At 30.2% G+C, this 22,464-nt stretch overlaps 2 protein-coding genes across 5 annotated transcripts; one reads left to right on the top strand and one right to left on the bottom strand.

Moving 5' to 3' along the window:
* Positions 1 to 7,573: 7,573 nt before the first annotated feature.
* On the bottom strand, positions 7,574 to 15,087 carry LOC114184498 (ETO1-like protein 1). Of its 4 annotated transcripts, none has more exons than XR_003604597.1 (6): positions 14,815 to 15,087; positions 14,383 to 14,684; positions 12,546 to 14,255; positions 11,742 to 12,028; positions 8,301 to 8,610; positions 7,574 to 8,139 (listed from the first exon to the last, which is right to left on the bottom strand). XR_003604597.1 is itself a non-coding variant. In XM_028071807.1 (6 exons), the coding sequence occupies exons 2-6, from the start codon at positions 14,508 to 14,510 to the stop codon at positions 7,919 to 7,921; spliced, it is 2,661 nt and encodes an 886-aa protein (XP_027927608.1). In that variant the 5' UTR covers positions 14,511 to 14,684; positions 14,815 to 15,085; the 3' UTR covers positions 7,574 to 7,918. The 4 variants fall into 4 exon arrangements, 3 of the variants coding, with proteins under 3 accessions (XP_027927608.1, XP_027927609.1, XP_027927611.1); XM_028071807.1 differs by having other exon boundaries at positions 11,737 to 12,028; positions 14,815 to 15,085; XM_028071808.1 differs by having other exon boundaries at positions 11,737 to 12,028; positions 14,383 to 14,581; positions 14,815 to 15,082.
* A 4,876-nt stretch (positions 15,088 to 19,963) lies between these two features.
* LOC114175333 (protein LIFEGUARD 4-like) lies at positions 19,964 to 22,419 on the top strand. Its single transcript, XM_028060114.1, has 4 exons — positions 19,964 to 20,261; positions 20,353 to 20,466; positions 21,552 to 21,709; positions 21,933 to 22,419. Exons 1-4 carry the CDS (start codon positions 20,006 to 20,008, stop codon positions 22,137 to 22,139), a joined length of 735 nt encoding a protein of 244 aa, XP_027915915.1. The 5' UTR covers positions 19,964 to 20,005; the 3' UTR covers positions 22,140 to 22,419.
* Positions 22,420 to 22,464: the final 45 nt, after the last annotated feature.

The following is a 22,464-nucleotide window of genomic DNA, read 5'->3' as shown; positions in this document are numbered from 1 at the left end:
ATTTAGTCTTTCATCTTCCAAAATACGTGAATTTAGTCCTTTTAACCAAATTTTGTTAAGTTTATCTCACATTTCAAGCGCATTTCATGATAGTATTTAAATTATTTATACTGTTTGACACATTTTTGCTTCAATGTTAACTTAAATACTATCATGAAATGCACTCGAAACGTCAGATAAACTTAACAAATTTTGGTTAAAAGGACTAAATTCACGCATTTTGAAAGATGAAGGACTAAATTGGTCAAAAGTTTTGATGAGGGACTAATTCCAAATTTCGCTAAAACTTGAGGGACCAAAAACATATTTAACCCTTATATTAAAAGTTGACCTTTTGATCAACACATACATTATCAATTTTGTTAATTACAAACAAGAGACCAAGACTTCACCAATGCTGATCTAATCATTATTCATAACAGCTCATAAACTAATTATAATTTTTTACTCTCTTCATTATTTTTTAAGTATAGCATTTTAAAAATATTTTAAAAACAGAGATAAAACATTAAACTATTTATATTCTTTATGAATGAAAGCTAAAATTTCTAACTTATCAGCCATTTTGATTTTCCTCCCAAAAATTATAAGAAACTTTAAACTTTATATACTTACAAAAATACAAGTGATGATCAGGGATGACAAATATACCTATGTATGCACCTATTTGCGAATAAATTCACGACAAATAATTAATACTCGTGGGTATTAATTACTTACGGGTATTTTAATATCGATTTATAAACGGATTGGATGCGGATATCATACTATATCTTTATTCGCGAGTACTTGTTATCGACAAAAAAATTAAAATAAAATTTAATTTATGTTTTATTAAGTTAAATTTAATTAAAAATAAAATTTAATTTATATAAAATTAGATTAAATTTAATTTAAATTATATTTAATATGATTTATATAGTTTTTTTTGTAATTTCATTTAAAATTTATTTTAAAAAATTAAAAAAATATTTTTTGAAATATTCGTGGTATACAATAATACTTACAAATATTTTTTAAATAAATACCTAATGAGTAAATCATGGATAATGAATATATTTTTTTTTTTGCGAATTGAGTTACAAATAGATACTATACATAGGTGACTCATTGTCATCCCTATTGTTGCACTTCAATATTGCACTTCAATATATTTATACAAATATGTACAAAGAATATTAAATATTAAGAAACCCAAAAAATATGATTATTCAGCCATAAAATTTTCAAAGGGTCTAGTTTTTAATTAATGTAAATATAAAAAGAGAAAAAACAAATTGTTTGTAGTTCATGTTATGTTATAACAAATTTTGTATTAGTTTCTATTATATCTAATAGGATCAAACCAAGTGGTGTGACAGATGTTGTAGAGATAAAGAAAAAAAAAACAGAAAGTTAGAATGAAAAGCCACAGAATGTTTAGATGGATAAGTATATAAAATTGTAAAAGCAAAATATTCGCACAATTGGAAAGCAGAAGACACAGTTGTAAGCAGATTAAGAAGAAGAAAGGTAAAGATAAAATATTAAATTAGTTAATTAATGAAGTTATTGAGAAGTAAAGTAGTGTGTGATACACACTTACTCACACATACTCCATATCAATTTCCTCTATCTGAGTGGATGAGTGAGTGAGTGAATCAGCCATGCAGATCCATACTTTCTTCCACACCACAAATCCAGAAGCTTCTTCACCACTCATATTTCCAACCTGTATTTTTATATACATATATAATTCTACATCGTCACCTTCTTCACTATAATAATATTATCCACACCCATTAAAAAATGAACTTGTATCGTTTAGACCGCATTGCTTCTCTCTTCTTACGTGATATTTTTATATTCTTGGGGTGCTCTGTGTGGACAGAATATCCTATTGCCATGTAGCATATAAATTTATTAATATTTTCAAATCAACCCAATGAATCTTCTACAATGTTCTCGAATCTACGATTTTTGTATCGTAAAGACACTTCTTCATTTTTTTAAGTTTTTCGCAGATGAATTATTGGTGTCTTCCTCCAACCTTGAAACGATAGTTTCTGTTCTTTTCTTTATTTTTATTTTTTTTTAAATGAAGTTCTCAATCTTTATGGTTACACTCAAATTCTTACAAGGATATTTTGTTGTTGAAATTTTTCTAAACATGGGACTTCGACCTCTCCTGTAAGAAATACCCTGTTCAATCCATTATTTTAAAGTGTGGATCCAACCAATCCTAGGTTTTCAATTTCACCCCAAAAAAATCAGTCCTTGGTCGGAAAAATATCACCCTATCATAACCAGTTAGTTGTCCATCCATGAATGCCAACCTTTTAATAAAACTTATGTTATTTTATAAAACATTTTTTTTTTTCATTTCTCTCACCACTTATTTATATTATATAAATTTATACATTTAAAACATTAAGACTTGGTAATACTTTATTTAGCATATGATTAAAATATTCTAAAAATTTATATATGTAATAATATTCTAAACATTTTAAATTATTATTATTTTTTATTAGTAAAAAATAAAAAAATTAAAAAAGAGCACTTATAGAATATTCTAACTCTTTTACAAAACAAAACATGTACAAATAAATGCAAAAACTTACATCATGACCCCAACAAAACAAAAACCTATATATCAAGTGAACATAAGCATACACCTCCTTAAGACAAAACATAACAAACCTCAAGTGCGGCTTTGTGATCCACAATTCACAAGAAAATAGTTGTTCTGTGCACACTAGTTACCAATTCACTCCATGTTTCCGTACAACAGAGAAGAATATTAGATGTTCAGCAAAAAGTCTTCCATTTTTCATAAGCTTTGGTCTCTTCCTCTAAAAAAAATCCACCTGTTTGTTTGACACACTTAAAATACACAGCACAGAGCAGTTACCGTACACAAAGAAAAATATATATAAGTCATTAGATGAAAAATTTATTGAAGAAATTTGATGTTTCATCTATATCCAAATTGTTACTTGAGTAATATCAAATATTTTTTCACTGTCAATTTTTCTTTGTTTGAATATTACTCTATTCCTATAGTTCTAAATTTCTCCCACAATTACTAACTACACACCATATGATACAGTATTTTGCCTATTAAAGTTAAATTATTTTAAATTATTATTATGTATAAACATAAAACTGAATAATCAATTTGAACTACAAAAGTCGGATGAATCCAAATTAAATTGTTGTTTTCTGTATTAATCATATTATTTGTGCTTAAAGATCCGACCAAATTTACAATAATATGAAAAAAGAAAAATTAATATCCAGATATCTTAAAAGACGAAAAATATACACAAATATATGTGCAATTAGATTCAACAGCTTTACCTACTATTTTGGGGTTTAAATGTTGTAAGTAAAGAAAAAATATAATTAACCGTGTTTTGTATCTATGAAAGTATTTATGAAAGAATGATATATATAATATAATTAAGAAAAAATAACATAGGAAAAACATGGAACTAAGATGTGTCTGTTGTGTGACACACCACCAACACTCTACTCCTATCTATATCCTTGGAATGTGAGAGAGTGACTCAGCCATGCAGAAAATCCAGTTCCCACAATCATAACTCCAACTTGCATGTTTTTTTTTTAATCATATTAAGCCACTCACTCAGAATATCACCCCTTTTAACACATTATTATATTATGCAACCACACCTTCTTGGACAATTAAAAAAATAAGAAGCCGTGGTTCTTAGTTCTTGTTCTTCAACTGTGCCACTATTATTATACTGTGAACTTCATGTGGACAAAATATCCTCACGACACCTAACTAGAAAAATCTATTCAATATTATGGAAATAAAATATGATGAAACTTCTCGAAGCTACTAGATTTTGTATCTCTAGACTTATTTTTAATTGGTACACTTATAATTAGTGGCTCTTTTATGTTTGGTACATTATTAGTGGTCTTTTCTCTCTGTCCTTTGAAAGGATGGTTTCTTTTTCTTTTTATTTTATTTTTTATTTTCACTTTCCCAACATGTTCCCAACCTAATGGAGACAAGTTGCTTATATCATGGAATTAAAAGTTAATAAAGTCACCACAATAAATTTTAATTAAATTTATAATAAAAAAATATTTAGTTTTTCTTTACTCCATTGGTAATATCATATTATTACATCATTCTTTTCAGTGAAAAAATATCACATCAAAGTATGTTGATATATAAACAAATTACACCCACATTTTTTTACAAATTAAATTATTTTGTAAATTGGGTCGGTCGGTCTCACCAATTACCAAATTAATATTTCTATATTTATTTTAAGACATTCATTTATCACGGATTTTTTTTTTTTTTTCAAAATTAAGGTAAACTCTTACCTTTTACATTACGTTTAAATTATATTTACTACTTGTATTGATTTATTTAGTTGAAATATTTTTTTACTTATGAAATAAATAATATAATTATTATTAAATATGTTATATATTATTTATAATTAATTATCAATGAACCACAGTTCTATGACAACCAAAATTGATAAACTACTACAACCACTCCCCGCATGATGAATTATTTGAACTTTTTGCGTTTTCAAAAGTAATGGTCGATATAAATTAGGAAACATTTAAGTTCTTATAATTGGTATTTTCCTGTTCAAGAACCCCTAACTGTTGTAAGGTCCATTTTTTATATTAAAATACTTTTGAATTTTTTTATAAAGGTATGACTATAAGGTTGTTTATATCGGAATAATTCCTTAACTCAGTCAAATATCATACTTAATAATGCATAAACGTGTTTAATAATTTAGTTAAAAAGTAGATATTATACAGTATTATACAGTTTTGGCGTGAGACATTTAGTTGCAAATTTTTAAAAAGAAAGTTTTAAAACAATAAACTATAAAAAGTTAAAATGTAATTCTTAAATCTAAACATTAATATATTTAGATACCAAAGTCTTCCACAAAATACAATATAATTGAATTGAAGATCACAAAATATTCTAAATCTTTGATTCATTTTTTGATGAAAACAATTCGATAAGAGTTTTTTTATTGATTTATTAAAATCCTGTTCAATAGATAAATTATAATTTTTTATCAAAAAAAGTAAAACTTAATCAAATAGAATATTTGATAATAATAAAAAAAATCAAATATATAATATTCTTATTCATATAAATAATAATAAAAAATATATAATATCTTTATCGGTATATAAGCTATAAAAAGTTTAAACGAAATTTATCTTAATAATTATTCAGAGGCATAATACCATATATCTAAGATCGTATGTTTAATATGGTGTTGTGAAAATAATAGAAGAAATTTTAAAACAAAAAGTTATTCTTACCACAACACTTTTAGTAGGAGTCCTTCGAGATCAATCGTGTTCTGAAAATATTCGAAAACTAGAATAAACCACAATATGTAAACTTCGAGAAATTGATTAAGAACATCTATAAAACAAAACTTCTACATACAAAATCACCTAATGAATTATTGCATAGAAATATACATGCTCCGCATTATTAATATCGGTAAAATTTATCAATTTTGTTGTCGGTAATTATTAATATCGATAAAATTTATCAAAAAATATTTTACTGACAAATTTTATTGTTGGCAAGTTCTCAATAATTTTATTTTATCAACATACTTTTGTAATTATCGTCGAATTTTATTCATTAATAAACCTGGTTTTTCTTTTTCTTGTAGTGTTCATAAATAATCTCATAAACATTTATAGAATTAGTTTGTAAAATAATTTCAAAACATTTTTTAAGATTTATTTAATCTCTATTTCCTAAAGTTAACATTTGTTTTTTTATATACAATAAATATGATACCGATTTAAATGTCTATCTCTATAAATAGAAATGGATAGGAAACTTAATTTTAAAGATGAGGATGAAAATTATCATATTCTATCCATAACTATTTATTAGTATCTACGTTATCATCACTTTTTTATGCAATATATATATATATATATTACTCTTAGTAAATATAAAAATTTAAAATATATATATATATATATATATATATATATATATATATATATAACTTTATTCTTACATTGTTAAAATATAATATAGTCTATTACATTGCTGGATTTAAATTTGTTATTTTATATATTGTTATGTTAGAAAAATAAAGGAAATATTTTTAAAAAGAAAAACGCTATTAATTATACACTCTTGGATGTTCTTTTAATCTTATCTTTGAGTTCAATCATTTTACAAGCATATGTATTCTCAATCAGCTTCACTTTTACATTCTATAACAAAATTATTGTTTCGATTGTATCGCTACTCATTTTTGAGATAGCAAGTACAACATATTATTAACATTAATCCATATTGCACATACAAATCATTATTCAAACAAAATAATTTATTATTGAATATAATATACAATATTTTGATCAATTTTATGTTTACAGTGCAACTTCAATTTTAAGTACGTATAATACAATTACGCATTTTATTTATGAATAAAAACTAATGTGTTGTTCCCTCTAAAGTTTTCCTCAGAAGCCGTCATTAGTTGTAAGAGCAGTTTGTTGTTGTTTCTGGATTGCATTAGCTTTTGTATAATTGTTTTGTACTTCTAATCACAAAATCGCAATTACTTCCTGCACGTCATCAATTTCTTTTCCCATCTCATCAAAAAGCTTCGAAAAATGTTTTCTATAAAGGAGAGAATATTTATTTTCCAAAAAAATTGTTTATCATGTTCAAAAAAATAAATTCCAAAATTGATGGAGTGCAAGAAGAAAATGATGGGGGTGCAAGAAGTGATTACCTTACAAGATATAATTGAAGTTGAGTCAAGTTAGCAGCGGTTTGGACAAAGACAAAACCAATAAGCTGAACAAAAGAGTTACTATAATAAAGTATTTGTATTACCCTAATAATTATATTCTATATATATTAATCAATATTAACCTACAACATATATATATATATATATATATATATATATATATATATATATATATATAACTCCAATTATGATCACATTTAGAAAAGTTACATGTATGACAACTTTTTAGAGTTTTGGATGCTAATCACAGTAAGACTTGAGCTAATCTATTGAAGTCATTAAAATAATTGATCAAACAGTTAAGAGACAACCAAAATATTTTTCTCATTTACTTAAATCATTAATTTGAACACCAATTAAAGTTTGTTCATCCTCATCCTTCACAGCAGTCATTGAAATTTGATTTATTGTAAAGGAAGAGTAGAGGGGCGTAGTGTAATGGCAATAAACAAAGAGGAAAAACGATGGAATGGAATGTAAGTAAATGGAAATAATATTAAATAGCTAAAGAGAGAACATAAGTTCTAGACTTTTCATAAAGGCAGAACGATGAGTATGAAATATATCCTTGAAAAGTAGAAATAACTTACAGTATCTTGAATTTTGAAAGGTAAGAAAATCAACCAAAAAAAACCTGCGACTCACATAGGTCAAGCTTGCTAGTAAATCCCATAGCTTTATTTGCATTTTTTCTTTCCTAAGTTTCCTAAGTTTATGAATTAAGAATATTTCATGCATGTTACTACCGTCACTGGTTAAAGACCATGTGATAATGCAGTAAATAAATATTTTAATATATTGCTTGCACACCACTTTAACCAAGAAACAAATGGGAGATAAACAACTCACAAAAAAATCAAGATTAACAATTACAAAATTGGGACTACTCCCCTGGGGCTAAAAAATGGTAATAGTTGACACATTCATTACTATAGACAAGATAATAACAATAATTTAACTATATTTTCTATGTTACAAATTTGATTTTCATGACTCAGCTCATCAAATGGTGGTCATCACTGTCCATTCCTGAAGGCATGACTGTTAACTTTTTCAGCGCAGCCATGTTTTGAATGTGCATTTGATTCCATCTACCATGTGATAATGTTTTGGACTCACGGCTCGTGTCTATTGACTCGACTATGAAGTTCCAACATTTCTTGGTGGTTTGGGTCCACTGAGAGCGCAGCACGACAATCTCTTAGCGCACCTAACACGTCCTCTTTGTGTTCATGAAATGCTGCACGTAGATGCAAGAGGTGTAAATCAGCTTTAAATGCAATTGCTCTCGAGAGTTCGGCTATGGCTTCCTCTTCCTTGTGGTTGTCCATCAATACTGCAACCACAGATATACCAAAACACTTCAGTAATCTAACTATTGAAACATCAAAACATGGCAGCCAAAAGAATGACAACAATTATGGACAATATCTAATATTTGGAAACTTTAAGATAATTATTAAAGGAATATTTAGTATCCTTAGGTAAAACACTAACCTGCAGCACGATATCTGTAAGGATACACCCGAAGAGGATCTAATCTAGTGACCATCTCCAAATCTGCCTTTGCTTGTTCACGATCACAATACTCAGACCTCTTCTCATAAGCCGATGCATTGTTTTTTGCCTTCTTGATAAGTTCGGTCATTTCCATATAAGCTGCAGCCTTGTCATTTTTGAGGCAATGAACACGCGCAAGACCGTGATGAGCTCGGGTGTGTCGGATTTTAAGGGCATTGATATAACAATCAGCAGCCAAGTCCAATTTACCGCAGTCAACATAAACACTTCCAAGATTGTTCAGTGCCTGAAAAATTAAATGGAAATGTTTAAGTCGTTAAACAACTGATTAATTATGCTCAAAGTTGGAGAAACATATTGATATTTCAAGTTGTAAGAGTATAACAGCAGAAAACTTTTACGAGTTCAGCTAAAACAACAGAGCTTCATAGTTAGTTCTTATTCTGGACTTTTAAAGACTAGCCAAAACTTACAACCACGTAATACAAGAATATATAAATCCAGAAATTAGAATGCAGAGTGATTGGGGTAAATAAGCATTTTCATTTAAGCCTGATAAATAGTTCATCAATTTAATGTTTAGAGGGTGGTTCCTAGTATATAGCTCATACATTCTGTATATAGATTAGGAAAGAGATTATATGCTTTACTATATTGGGTGTGGCGAGTCAATCCCTAAAACTAATTAAATTGTGTAAATTGTAATAATAATTCGTGAGGATTAGAAAATATTTCTCTCTTGTAATTCACATAGGAAAACTCTGATTTAAATCAATAATAAAGCTTGCAAGTTTTGGGCCTGAGAATATCTTGTACTTCCAGTCACCATCAAGTTTGGATCTCCTGTTGAAACAAGTTCTTATCAAAGTGAAGAAGCAAAGTGTCTATGAAAGTCCCAACCTGCCATCCCTCTGAGCCCTCTTGCTAGATTCCACCTTGCACCTCCATATGCAGCCTCAGAACATTTACCACCTCCCATGGTCGATTGATCTAGTGCAGAAATTCGATTGCATATGACTGTTCCAAGATAAGCTCATCTACTTTGCTTTCTCAGGCACCCCAATTATAACACATGAGAAACTACAACAGCAGTAACAACAAAAGCCTTACCCCAGGAAGTAGTCTGGTTACATACATCAAATGATGTCATTTGGCTCTGTGATGACCAAATCTCCAGAGACATTTTTCACAACGAAATTCTTTGTAACAATTTCCTCTAATATCCTTCTCAGTCTATTTCTCCCTTTTTCACAGATTAAAAACCACACAATCTACTCTCTTAATTGGTGCTTACAGTGGTCTTCAATGTACATTTTCAAACCACCATAAGTAATTTCCTATTATATTTACCTCAGTTGGTGTCACAACAATGTCTCTTTGCATACAATCGTTCAAATCTTATCCTATCTTATGGCCACGCATCCATCTTGACATTCTCAATTTTTTCTACTCCCGCATTTTTCTCTTGTCCCTTTAAAGCCCAACATTCGTAACCATAGACTACAACCAAATGTACAGCCACAAAACTTATAACTGAGCTTGGTAAGCATGTTGTGATTACAAATAAAAACTTTCGATGTCTTTCTCCATTTTAGCATCTTACTTGTATCATGTGTAACACCCTAATTAACTTCCTTCTCATTTTGTATTATTAATCTCACATATTTATATTATATCATGAGAACAATAGGATCCCTTTCTGCATTGTGACTTAAAAGAGGAGGTTTACATAAAATAATCACCTGAATCTGTTGCAGAGGGATACCCAACTTGCATACGAGATTAAGAAACCATTGTGTGGGAAGGCCTTTTTGCAAGCCAAAATTTGGATGGGATGTAGGAATTAATGATAAGACAATTATCCGGTTTTTCTTTGATGAAGTGTCAATCAATCTCGATGCGTTTTATCCTTTCATGTTGAATTGTATTATGAGCAATACGAATAGTTGGTTTATTATTACAATAAAGATTTAAGATCATTCAAAATAATTTTCAACCAAATTAATTTGCACCCTTTGTGCCATAGCCCTGAATTTAGTTTCCACACTCGACCTTGTAACTACATTTTGTTTTTACTTCTCCAAGTCACCAAATTTTCACCAAGAACATGCAATATATTGAGGTGAATCTCTTATAGGTACCAGAGCCTGCATAGTCTGCCTCAATGAATACATTTCCATATTTAGTTTTCCATCTTTCTTGAACAACAATCCCTTCCTTAGACCTGGCTTTAGATATTGAAGGACTCTATTCACAGTCCATAAGTGTCACTCTCTCGGATGATGCATAAACTAACTGACCATTGGTTAGATGTGAGCTAAGTAAATGAGCTTCCGTACAAGCCTATGATATTGACCTTTATTTACTACAAAGCTATCTTCATCACTCATACTTATATGGTTTTGTTCTATAGAACTATAGTCGCCATGCAATCAACTTTAGTTTTGCACTAGATGGCTTGTATCCAGAGGAAGTACCTTAATTTTTCAAGATCCTTCATCTCTAACTGAGAAACAAGCTTTTCTTTGAAGATCAATTTTTCATGTTCATCATCCCACAAAAATCATATTCAACTAAATAGACCAAAATATAAGTTTCCCTTCTAAGAAATGTTTGTTAAATAGAGTATAGTCACCTTGAATCTACTAAAACCCCCAATGAAATCATAGCCTGAATATGTCTCATAAACCAAGCATGCGGAGCTACTTGAGTCTACACAAGGCTTTCTTCAGCCTACATATTTTATTCCTTAAAACAAAGTGGAATCTCAGTGTAGACTTCCTCCTTTATCAGTGTCAAAGCCACTAAAATCAAGGACAAGCTGGTTGTTTGAAAGGCTACTCCAATCAAAGACCAAAAAGGGCAAAAAATGTATATTTTTTTCAGACTACAATATCAGGTTTCATGCTACACTTGGTTGGCCAGCTTCACCCAGCTCAATTCAAGGTCACCCCTTGTTGAGGCCAGCCATGACACATCTGGCCCCAACACAAAATTCAAACAAAGGAGTGTTAATACATAACCAAAGTGGGATTCAGTTGATAGTTAAGTCCATTGGAAGTCTTTTGGCAAATAAATGTAAATTGGGATGAAAAAGAGGTATTGCTAGAATGTAAAGAGGACTGCATACGGGCAGCTGAGAGCCAATTAGTCCATTAGTTAGTTACAAGGGGTTGGTTGCTAAACAGGAAAAATCAGATTAGGGGGATTCGTCAAGTAAATATGATAATTTGTGTGTTAAAGGAGAAATCGTTTATGAAGGGAAAAACCTCCAAGAGACCACCTGTCTCCTGTTCTCAGTGACTCAACAAAATTGTTCATTTTTCTCATTCGTTTCTATTAATTTTCCATTTATTTTCTTAGTTTCTAACTAGTGAAATAATTTTGTAGAAGTGGTACAATAGAACCATACCTGACCTTTGCGCAGATTATCTGAAGGACACTTCAAGGCATCTTCAAGAAGTGAGATAACAATCGGTGAACATGATGGATCTATGCTAGAGTCAGCCAATGCATAGGCCTTCAGGAAAAATGCCTCAAAAGATCTTTTGATACTAATAGACTCCTCTGCTTTCTGGAGCCCTTCCTCATAATGACCTGTGTCATATAAGATCCACCCCTCATATACAAGTCGTTCATGCTCACTTGATGCATGTTGCCGAGCTAACTGTAAACTCCGCATAGCAGCCTCAGGACAGTTCAACCTAAGTCAAATAAATACATCAGATTTATAGAGGCATCATATCAAAGTCAGTATTTAGACAGATAAAGACCCCGAAGCTAGAGAATCTTCCTTTCCAGACACAATTTCACAGGGATAACTTGTATTTCAAAGTAAAATATAATGTTTTATGGATACTTCCTCCTTAGTGGTTGAGTTTATTATCACTGATGTACAACTTCAGAAAAACAGATTTCCATGTGCAAGTAACCAGCAGATAAAGAGTAGCTACCATCGACATGTTATTAGTCATGAAATTTACAATATGATTCAACATTTTAAGCATAAAACACCAAGTATCATGTTAGGTTCCTAATACACATGACAGTAAGTTAAGTTCAAGGCTGGAAAAACTAATGACAGATACCAAATATCAAAGCATTTTGTTAGGGAACGGGGGAGGGGGTTATATGGAGGTTTGGACCTACTATGATTTCTAGCAAAACTAAGTCCCTGACCACTGACTCATTCCTAGAGGCTTCAAAAAGTTCATAACATACCTTAGGAGAAGCAATGACTGTCTGAAGTACAGAATACCTTTTGCCGCATCAGATTCAAGCATCTGGTATATAACAGACAAGGACCCAATATCATCAACTGCAGACCAACAGTCGTATAACCGAGCCCAACAATCAGCAGTTGTCCAACGTTCAACATGCTCACGCACAAGTGTGCAGAGTTGAGATGCAGCAACACGTCCCTCAAACATTCTATAATCTGAACGTAAAGTAAGAATTGTTTGAACATCACATAGAGCTGCTTTGTAGTCCTCAAGAGTCAGATGGATAAAAAATCGTATTTCTAAGCATTCTAGTGAAAGTTTGAACCCAAGAATCCTATTGATTTCTGCTAGTGCAGCTTGAGCATTCTGCGTACTCATCAAAGAGGCAGCCCTGTACATGTAAGGATATGCAAGTGTAGGATCCAAATTACTTGCTTTCTCAAGGTCATCCCACCTTTTGTCACTATCGCAGTATAATGACCTTTCCTGATACATCCATCCAAGTGGAGTAACAGATGAAATGACCGAGCTCAACCGCTCATAAGATAAAATCTTGTCGCCCTTTATAACGTCCAGCCTAGCTAAACCTGCCACAGAATATATATGGCCTGCGTTTACGGCCCCTTCAAAAAGAAGACGTGCCTCATCATATTCTTTCCTTAAGAGTCTTACACATCCCAATTGATGTAAAGCCAGGATTCTCTGTTTGTCATTCTCAGCAAACTCAACTAAACGTTCCAGGATATGAATTGTTTCGTCCGAACTAGAATTAAGGTTCATAGAAACTTCACTTAAGAAACAGAAAAGTGCAAATATACCTGGTCCAACCATTACTGCTAGCTGCTGCTTATTAGCATGAACAAATATCTCCACTACCCGACTGTCATTCAAACAGTTTGGAAGATCACGCAAAAGGACTTGTAAACAGGATGCAGCAAGTACAGTTGAATTCTCATCAAGAGCATATTCCATGAGCTCTACAGCATCTTCTTTGGAGGAAACCAAGTATGCAAGTCTTCTATCACAAGCATCTTTAAGTCTTTCACAACAATACTTATTTGCAAAAGCTAATATCTCCAATAAAAGATTTGGAGGGACCTCAATTAAACTGCCAGTCAAGCTGAAAATACTTATTGCCCTCATACCTAATGGAGAGATATTATTTTCAGACAAATCTATAGTCTCAGCACGTGATTCGCTGAAATACCCCTTTAGCATAGCATTAAATGGTGCCGAAAGTTCAGAAATTTTTTGTCTATCACAAACTATCTCTTCATCGCCAATTGTAAAAGTAACATTTTGAGAAATGCGGTTCTCATTGGTCATTCTCCCCACAGAACTTACATTTACATCAAATGGAAGATGAGATGCTATATCTACAGGTGCAAACTCCTTCGCACATTTACCACAATTGGCAAGCAAGTCCGCTATTAGTTCTTCCTCTTGCTTCTCATATTTCAACCATGCCCCATATATAATCTTCTCATGAACAGTGTTGGCTCTCTGCCAGGCTCCCTGAAGGCTTCTACGCATCAGTTTAACTTCCCCAAGGCCCCTAAAGACCTGGTATTGTAACAAAAACAGATTCGACCGCTCTTGTGGTGGACAAGACTCAAGCTCTTCATGGATTTGTGCTAAAACTTCCACATAATCAGCAGGCTTATAGAAAGGCAGTACAGCTGGCTGAGGAACCTTGACCAGAGATTCTCTAAAGCAGATAAAAGCAAACAAAACCACATCCCAACCCCACCAAAAAACAAAAAACACCTAATTAAATTGGCAGAAAGGCAAAACTTCAATGGAAATAAAGGGTCCGTTCAGAGAGAAAAACTCACATTGAGGCAGAGGAAGGGTACGATGACAACTTGGGAAGTTTCCCTCTTTCAATTTGAAGCCAAGACTGAGGATTCAAAGCATTTGGGTGCGTCTCTTTACAGGATTCTGCAGGGAAGAAACTCCTCATGGGGCATAAGAGACGAAACAACTCCCGGATCTCCACAACAGCACCACACCAGCACCACTTCAAAAACCAAACTTTACGAATTGGGGGCACATTCCATTGCCAACAAACACAGCAATCAATCTCAAGCTAAGGATTTGGTGCACCCAACCAACTAGCTATAATATAAAACAAAAGCTAAAAGGAAATTTAAATTGAGTTAATTTGATTATTATAATATGCTTATTCTATTGAGTTCGGCATAAAACAAAGCATGCCCCCATGGTAAATGGCTGGGAAAGATCTCAAGCAGAAAAATGTAACTCACCGAATCAGTTCGGAAAATGCAACAAATGAATGGATAGAGAGAACTCGACTATGAACTGAATCTGCAGAGAAAAATCAAATTGAAAATTTGGGACTTCAACTAACTTCTTTTTTTTGTGCCTTTGCTTTTTGGTGATAGGGAAAGTATCTCACTTTCCTTCTCCTGGAGACAGACCATACAAATTAAGTTTTTCTTTTAAATTGGAAGTTGAAAGTTGAAACTGCTACACCAGACTTGATTTTCTTTCAAATAGTAATAACTTTACCCTTTTGAACAGATTTCATGAAGTTTTGAATTTCAACGTATTTTTATAAATTAAGTCAAAGAAACAGTAACATTGGAACCAAAACATTTTTTTTTTTTATTTTAAAACATCAAATAGACAAACGCATGTGAAAAATTACAATGTTTTAGTCTAATCTATAAATAATATTAAAACTTTTCTATAAATATTGGACACTTTCGTCTACTCAAAGAATGTGAACAGAGTGTCTACAGAATAATTTTTTATAGGATAAAAGTTTAGATGTGGGTTGGATATGCATAATTGCATATGAATATAATTAATCATTGTCCTTTTATAAAAAGAAAACTAATTATTATTGTGAAAATAGTTTATTATCTTCATTTTATGCTAAAATTTTTAGTCTAATCTATAAATAATATTAAAAAAATTCTGTAAATATTTGCTACTTTCGGTTATACTCAAATAATGTAAATAGAGTGCCTGCCTACAGAATAATTTGTTAGGATAAGACTTTATATGTGGGTTGGAACTTGGAAATGCATAATTGCATAATTGCGTATGACAAATGCATATAATTAATCATTCTCCTTTTATAAAAGAAAATTAATTATTATTGCAAAAATAGTTCACTATCTTCTTTTTTATGTAAAATTTATACTTTGGTTGGAAATCATAGTATTTCATTCATGAAATATTTTTATATTTTATTTTCATTTTCATTAATTATTCGTCTTATTTTATGGTTTCGTTTCGGTATATTTGTAAGTACAAAATATGTTGTTATTTTTTTTATATATATAGCATTATCTCAATCAAGAAGGATAGAAAGTGATAACGTGCAAAAGATGAACACCAACCACATAATTAGTCCATCAGATAAAAAATAACAAAAATGTGATATATTCATTCGGGATTGACACTTTTTCGACAAATTAACCTATATTCACGCTGGTAAGAATAAATTGCTTTTTTCATTATTTTATTATATTAGTTATAAGTTTATATTTCAGGGATACTATTTATTTGCACTTTTACGCTTTTTTTCCTTCAGCAATATTGAGGTAAGACTTATTCGATAAACTATAAATAACTGTGAAATAATTCTATTCAATATTAAACACAATTTTATATTTAAAACTTAAAGTTAAAATCATCATTTAAGTTAGAATGATTACACGTTGTTTGATTCCGCTGATGACATAATAAGGTGTTGATTAACCATTAACTTATTTTAATTTTCACTCTGTTAACAATTTAAAAAAAAACTACTATTTTTCTATCATGTTTATAGAAATAAATTTGATAGTTTGATAATAGATAGCTTTTATTTATTTTGTAGATAATTTTTATTTATTACTTTAAAGAAAGTGGTTAAATTTAAAAGAAAATGTTAAATAAAAAAGTAACTAAATTTAAAAAAAAAACTGTTACTTGAAATTTAAAATTGAAGAAAAAAGAATTTAAAGATAAAATTGGAAAAAAATGTGGACACAAAGAGAGATTTATTTATATAATATTATAGAAATATAGATTAAAAGACATTATGACATTTTTAATTGTTTCTTCCTTTTTACACTCAAATATATAATTAAACTCAAATATTTTTAAATAATTATTAAAATGATAATTAAAAAATTGTAAATTAAATTATGATAAATATATATTTTTAATTAAATTAAATATATTAGTTATAAGATAATTTATGTTTATATATATATATATATATATATATATATATATATATATATATATATTTGTGCATTTTAAATTTAATATAAATAAATTATTCACTTATGTTTCAAATTAAACACTATATTTATTTGTTGCAATCTTTTTTAAGTAAAAAATTCTAACTTGAATGATATTTTCTAGTATTTTTTGTCTCAACATCATGTGTCATTTGAGTTTTATCATATTTTTACCATGAGCAAGAAATTCTTGATATAGATATACTTTTTCTCTGGTTAATTAATATCGACTTGAGTAATGAATTATTTGCTTAAACTATATTAATTAATGAGAGTCCAAATTTTTTACTGGTTTTTTTTGTTCTCTGTTGAGCAATAAAAATATGTTGATATTTTAAATATCTTTTTAATTTTAAAAATTCAAAATTTGTATATTCAGTGTATTATAAAGACACATTAGAAGAACAACACACACAAAATCCAACAAAAATCCAAATTCAATTAACCGAGATGAAATATTGTACATTTTTGAATCACAAAACTCTTAAAGATCCCAACAATAAGAATGAATGTAAGTCAATGAGGCATTGTCCAATGAATTTTTGGTTGTGTTCATTACGTTCCAAAAATTTATACCACACATGTAATGCTCATAAGAGTAGAGAGTTTCCATCTTATGGTTATCAAATAAATCTCCTTTTAAACAATATCTTCATCTCCTTTCTCATTCATGTGGCCAAGACGCAAAATGCCACAAAATTACTTAATGTGGATTGAGAGACAAATGAAATTAAGTATGTCATAGTTGACTTTTACAAGATATGTATGTTTTCTTGACTTGTTTGTAGTTGCTAGAAACTTATTTTCCATAATTTGCATACGCCGATAAGTTACTTAGTTAACTACAATTATTTATACTGGTAGATCTTCAACCAATATTTTGGGTGTGCCAAAATTTTGGTTGAATTACTTTTTGATCCATTTTTTTTTCTAAAAATGTCAAAATGGTCATCTAGGGTTTTTTAGTTTCAAATTGGTCTCGAATTTTTGAAAATTGATGCAATTTTATATTTTTCATTCAATTTCTTGAAGTGGAGTAAGAATTTTTCATCAAAATTGACTTGAGGATTATGTCAATTACATCAACAAAGCAAACTATCATTATTCACAACTTCATTTTTTATGAAAAAATCTTGACCCAATTCAAGAAAGTATAGAAAAAACGACAAAAATGCATAACTTTAACAAAAATCGGAACCAAATTATACTATAAAAGCTGGAAAATCAACTTAATATTTTTAAACGAAAACATAAATCAAAACTGTAATTTTAAATCTTTTATATAAAGTAGTAAAAACATTATATTTACTTCTTTCATAATAATAAGAAATAATAAAATTATAACTAAGTTATTGTTATAATTATAAAATTAAACATAAATAATTTTTATAATTTTACTATAATTAATTTTTATTTATGATGATTAAATTTAAAACAATAATTTAATAAAAAATAGTTAAATTAAACAAATAATGATTTAAAAGATAATATTAATAAAATAACTATTTTTATTTATGGAAGTAAATTTTGTACTAATATGATTGTTGGGCCTTTGGGGCGCGCCTTATTTTTTTGTTGACTCTTCGTATGCATTATAGAGTAGTTTGAAAGGATATATTCGCTGAGGGGAATTAAAATTTGGAGCTTTAATGTTCTTCTTACTCCTTGAAGCCTTAGCTATACTCTAGAATGCGTCATCAAAATAGACAGGTTTATTAAGAGTTTAACTTCAATTGGGTTGAGTAACATTTTCTTTATAATATTAACCAATTAAAAATCATAATTTTAAAAATTAATACTATAACAAATAGAAAGTTTATCGGATGGATTTAAAATAATATAAATTAAAATTGTAAGTTATGTTTAATATATATATATATATTATAAAATTTTAATTGTTTAACTTTAGTAATAAACATCACTATCTTTCTAAAAAATATTTCTCTAAATTTTTTATATTTTTTATTCAAGATTTTAAAATCATCCATCATATTTTCTTTTATCAGAAATCACGTTTTAGTATATGATACAGATTAAGATAATATGAATTAATATATGTTATTTTAATGCTGGTATGTTTTATGTACAAACCAATTTTTTTTAGTAAAGTTAGGATTTCTCAAATTTTTTTTTTATTTTTAATCTTTTTATGATAAGAGATGTCAACAACTTTGGTTTATTAAGGATTATTTAGGTATTGAATTGTATTTGAAATTTTGGAGTTGAATTGAAAGTGGAAAAATGATTTGAGTTTTAAAATTATGAAATGCCTACTTGTTATAAAATTATGATTTGAGTTCAAAACTTTCATAAAGTTAAGGAGGACAAATGGAAAGAAAGAATATATATATGAAACACAAGAAGTGTATATGGTAATAAATACAAAAAAAAAATCTAATATATATATATATATATATATATATATATTAATTATAGTTCACGTTGTTGTTTTTTTCAATCAATGAATTAATTACACAAATCACGCTTCAATCATAATAATAACTCTTATCACGAGAGCTATTTACATTTCTTAACCACTTTTATGTTTGTATAAAAACCTTTGTTAAATTATTTTTATAGAAAAAGCAACAACTAAACATACAATTATATAGAGACAAATGCTAAGCAATTCTCTTAAGTAATTGTTAAGAACTAACATGATACTTTTATTTAAGAAATATTATTATGAAGATGTGAGATAAGTGTATTAGAAAAATGAAAATCATGACCGTTTATTTAAAGTTGTAAATGTATTTTTAAGATTTTTAATAATGTTAATAATAATACTTTAACCATTTTTTGTTAAGCGAATGATTAACAAACAAACACCATAGAACTGAAAAACAGAGAACCTAAACACACGGACAAGACACAGAAGCTTTGTTTTCGAACCAGTAACAACAGAGAAAAAGAAACTGTCCAACACTATGAAAAGTTGCATAGTGTAAGAGTGCATAAAAGTGGTGAAAATAAACGTAGTTGGGAAGAATGCGTGTGAAGGTGGTAGAGTGGAGTAGGAGAAACGGCTAGAAGGTGCATGCACCATACGACAGACACACAGACACGTGTCATCTTTTCCTCACTTAAAGGGTAAGAATCTGTTTCTTCATAGTATAAAACCGAAAACATAACCAACACGCACACGTCTACAAAGCCTTGGTTGCAGAGAAACAAAGAAAGAAAGAAAGAAAGAAATATGTTCATGAAAAGAGACGACGTTGAGAGCGGTGGTGGAGGTGGAGGTGACAGACCCCTCTACCCCACCATGCTCGAGAATCCTCAACTGCGTTGGTCCTTCATACGCAAGGTTTACTGCATCCTCACCTTCCAATTGCTTCTCACCGTCGCCGTCGCCGCCGTCGTTGTCTTCTTCCGCCCCATTCCCCACTTCATCGTTTCCACCGCCCCAGGCCTTGCTATCTACATTCTCCTCATCATCATTCCTTTTATCAGTGCGTCTCCTTCTATTCTACCTATTCCTCCATGCATGTCTTCAATCTTTTCTTTTATTTCTCACAGACAAATGATTAACATATGTTGCAGCGTTGTGCCCTCTCTACTATTACCACCAGAAACACCCTCTCAATTACTTCCTCCTCTTCATTTTTACCGTCACCTTGGCCTTTGCCGTTGGACTCACTTGCGCTTTTACTAGCGGTAATGTCACCGAATTCTCTCTCGTTTTAAATTCTTTTTACCAATGTTGCTTATTTGCTTTTGTCATTTATGATTTCTGTTATATTGTTTGGTTTCACTGTGGGTGCGTTCGTAATGTTCTGTCAATTAAACGTTAAAATGGAATGGCGAAAAGGTTGTTTCTTTTGTAACCTTTTGATGTTGGGTGTAATAGTTGAAATGTTTGGATGCCGAAAGATATATTACAATATAAGAAAGAGGTAAAAATAATTATGCAGTAGTGTGTTACCTAAAATGTTGACTTTTTTTATTGGGATAATAAAATTGATCACGAATCGATGGAAGCGCTTAGAGTTTGAGTTTGAGTTTGATTGAGCGTATTTATAGTAAAATGCGTGTTTTCATTGGAAAGTGCGAGTATTCAGCCTTTGTTTTAATTTAAGATTTAGAACCGTTCAAACTCTGTGTGATCCGCTTTGGTTACATGTCCTAGTTACTTGGTATTTATTTGTATTATTCTACTTACTGAATTCTAACAGCATTTCATAATTTAGGCATACAAAAAATAATGTATTCTCCATTTTTATTAAGATGGAAACTTTATTAAGATAAAATAGCTAGAACATCATTCGTTTAGCATCAAAAAACTAGAACTTAATTACACAAAGAAAAAGCAGAAATACTAAGAAGTTGCAGGTCGATTAACGTCCATAAGTATGCAGCAAAGTGAAAATTTGGAAGCTAGTGTTAAATTTCTTTAGTCCTTGACAACAAGGTTTAATTCTGGATTCCCTCCATCTTTTAGCACTCAATTAACAACCATTCGAGAATCAGTTTCCACTATTGAGAAATTGTGCAGGCACAGCAATTGATTTCCCATATAGAAGCAAGCATTTCAATAGTTGAATATGTTATCAAAATGACAAACTTTCATAACAATATTACTTCAGTGATCACATGTTATCCTTTTAAATGAAGATAAAAGAAGATTAATATTATTATTTCATCTGACAGTGACACGTTAGCATTTCCTTATGTCTATTAGAATGAACATTTTCAGTGACAACTTCCAATTATTTTCTAACGAGACTGGAAACTGGATACAGGGAAAATTATTCTGGAGTCTGTGATATTGACTACAGTGGTGGTGTTCAGCCTGACTATCTACACCTTTATTGCCGCAAGGAGAGGCCACGATTTCAACTTTTTGGGCCCATTCTTGTTTGGAGCATTTCTAGTTCTTATTGCCTTTGCCCTGATACAGGTATTTTTGGTCATGAAGTTTTTATGTCTGGGGTGTTTCTTCCTGAAATGTGCTTTCTGTCGCAAAAGTCCATATCATACCGGAAAATATGTTCCAGAATGAGATGGAGGTGTCCAAAAAACTTATAAAGGCAGAGAAAGAAAAAGTCTTGTGCTTGATATGCATGTATATATCAACAATTGCTAAGGGTTTCAGATATAATGTGTTGTTCCTTTCCTTGCAGATTCTGTTTCCATTGGGTAAGTTTTCATTGATGGTGTATGGGGGCCTGGCATCACTTATATTTTGTGGCTACATCATATATGACACAGACAACCTCATAAAGAGGTTCTCCTACGATCAGTATATATGGGCTTCGGTCTCCTTGTATTTAGACGTCATCAACCTCTTCCTTTCTCTGCTTACTATCTTTAGAGCTGCTGCTAGCTAAGGAGATTATTCTAGAAGCTTTATATTCCTTGCCTAGGTACATGTGTTTGCTTTAAGGAACGTTAATTATGCCAAAAGATAGTTCTTATGAAGAATTCCATGTGAGTATCACGCTGCTCGTAACCTCTTCATTAAAACATGAAATTTTACACTGAAATGTAAATATACATTTACCATCTTGATACTCGAAATTAACAGGCTTTAAAGATTTATCCAAACTTTATTGTGACAAGTAGGGGATAACTAATAAGTAGTACAGTAGTTTTGTTTTCTTGTGCAAATACTTTGCCTTGTAATGTAGTGTGAAACTGTATTGAATGTTGACA

The sequence above is a fragment of the Vigna unguiculata genome, chromosome 1 (assembly GCF_004118075.2).
Source record: "Vigna unguiculata cultivar IT97K-499-35 chromosome 1, ASM411807v1, whole genome shotgun sequence".
Classification (NCBI taxonomy): Eukaryota; Viridiplantae; Streptophyta; class Magnoliopsida; order Fabales; family Fabaceae; genus Vigna; species Vigna unguiculata.
The sequence above is the reverse complement of the archived record's forward strand: the minus strand, read 5'-3'. Positions and strand labels throughout refer to the sequence as shown.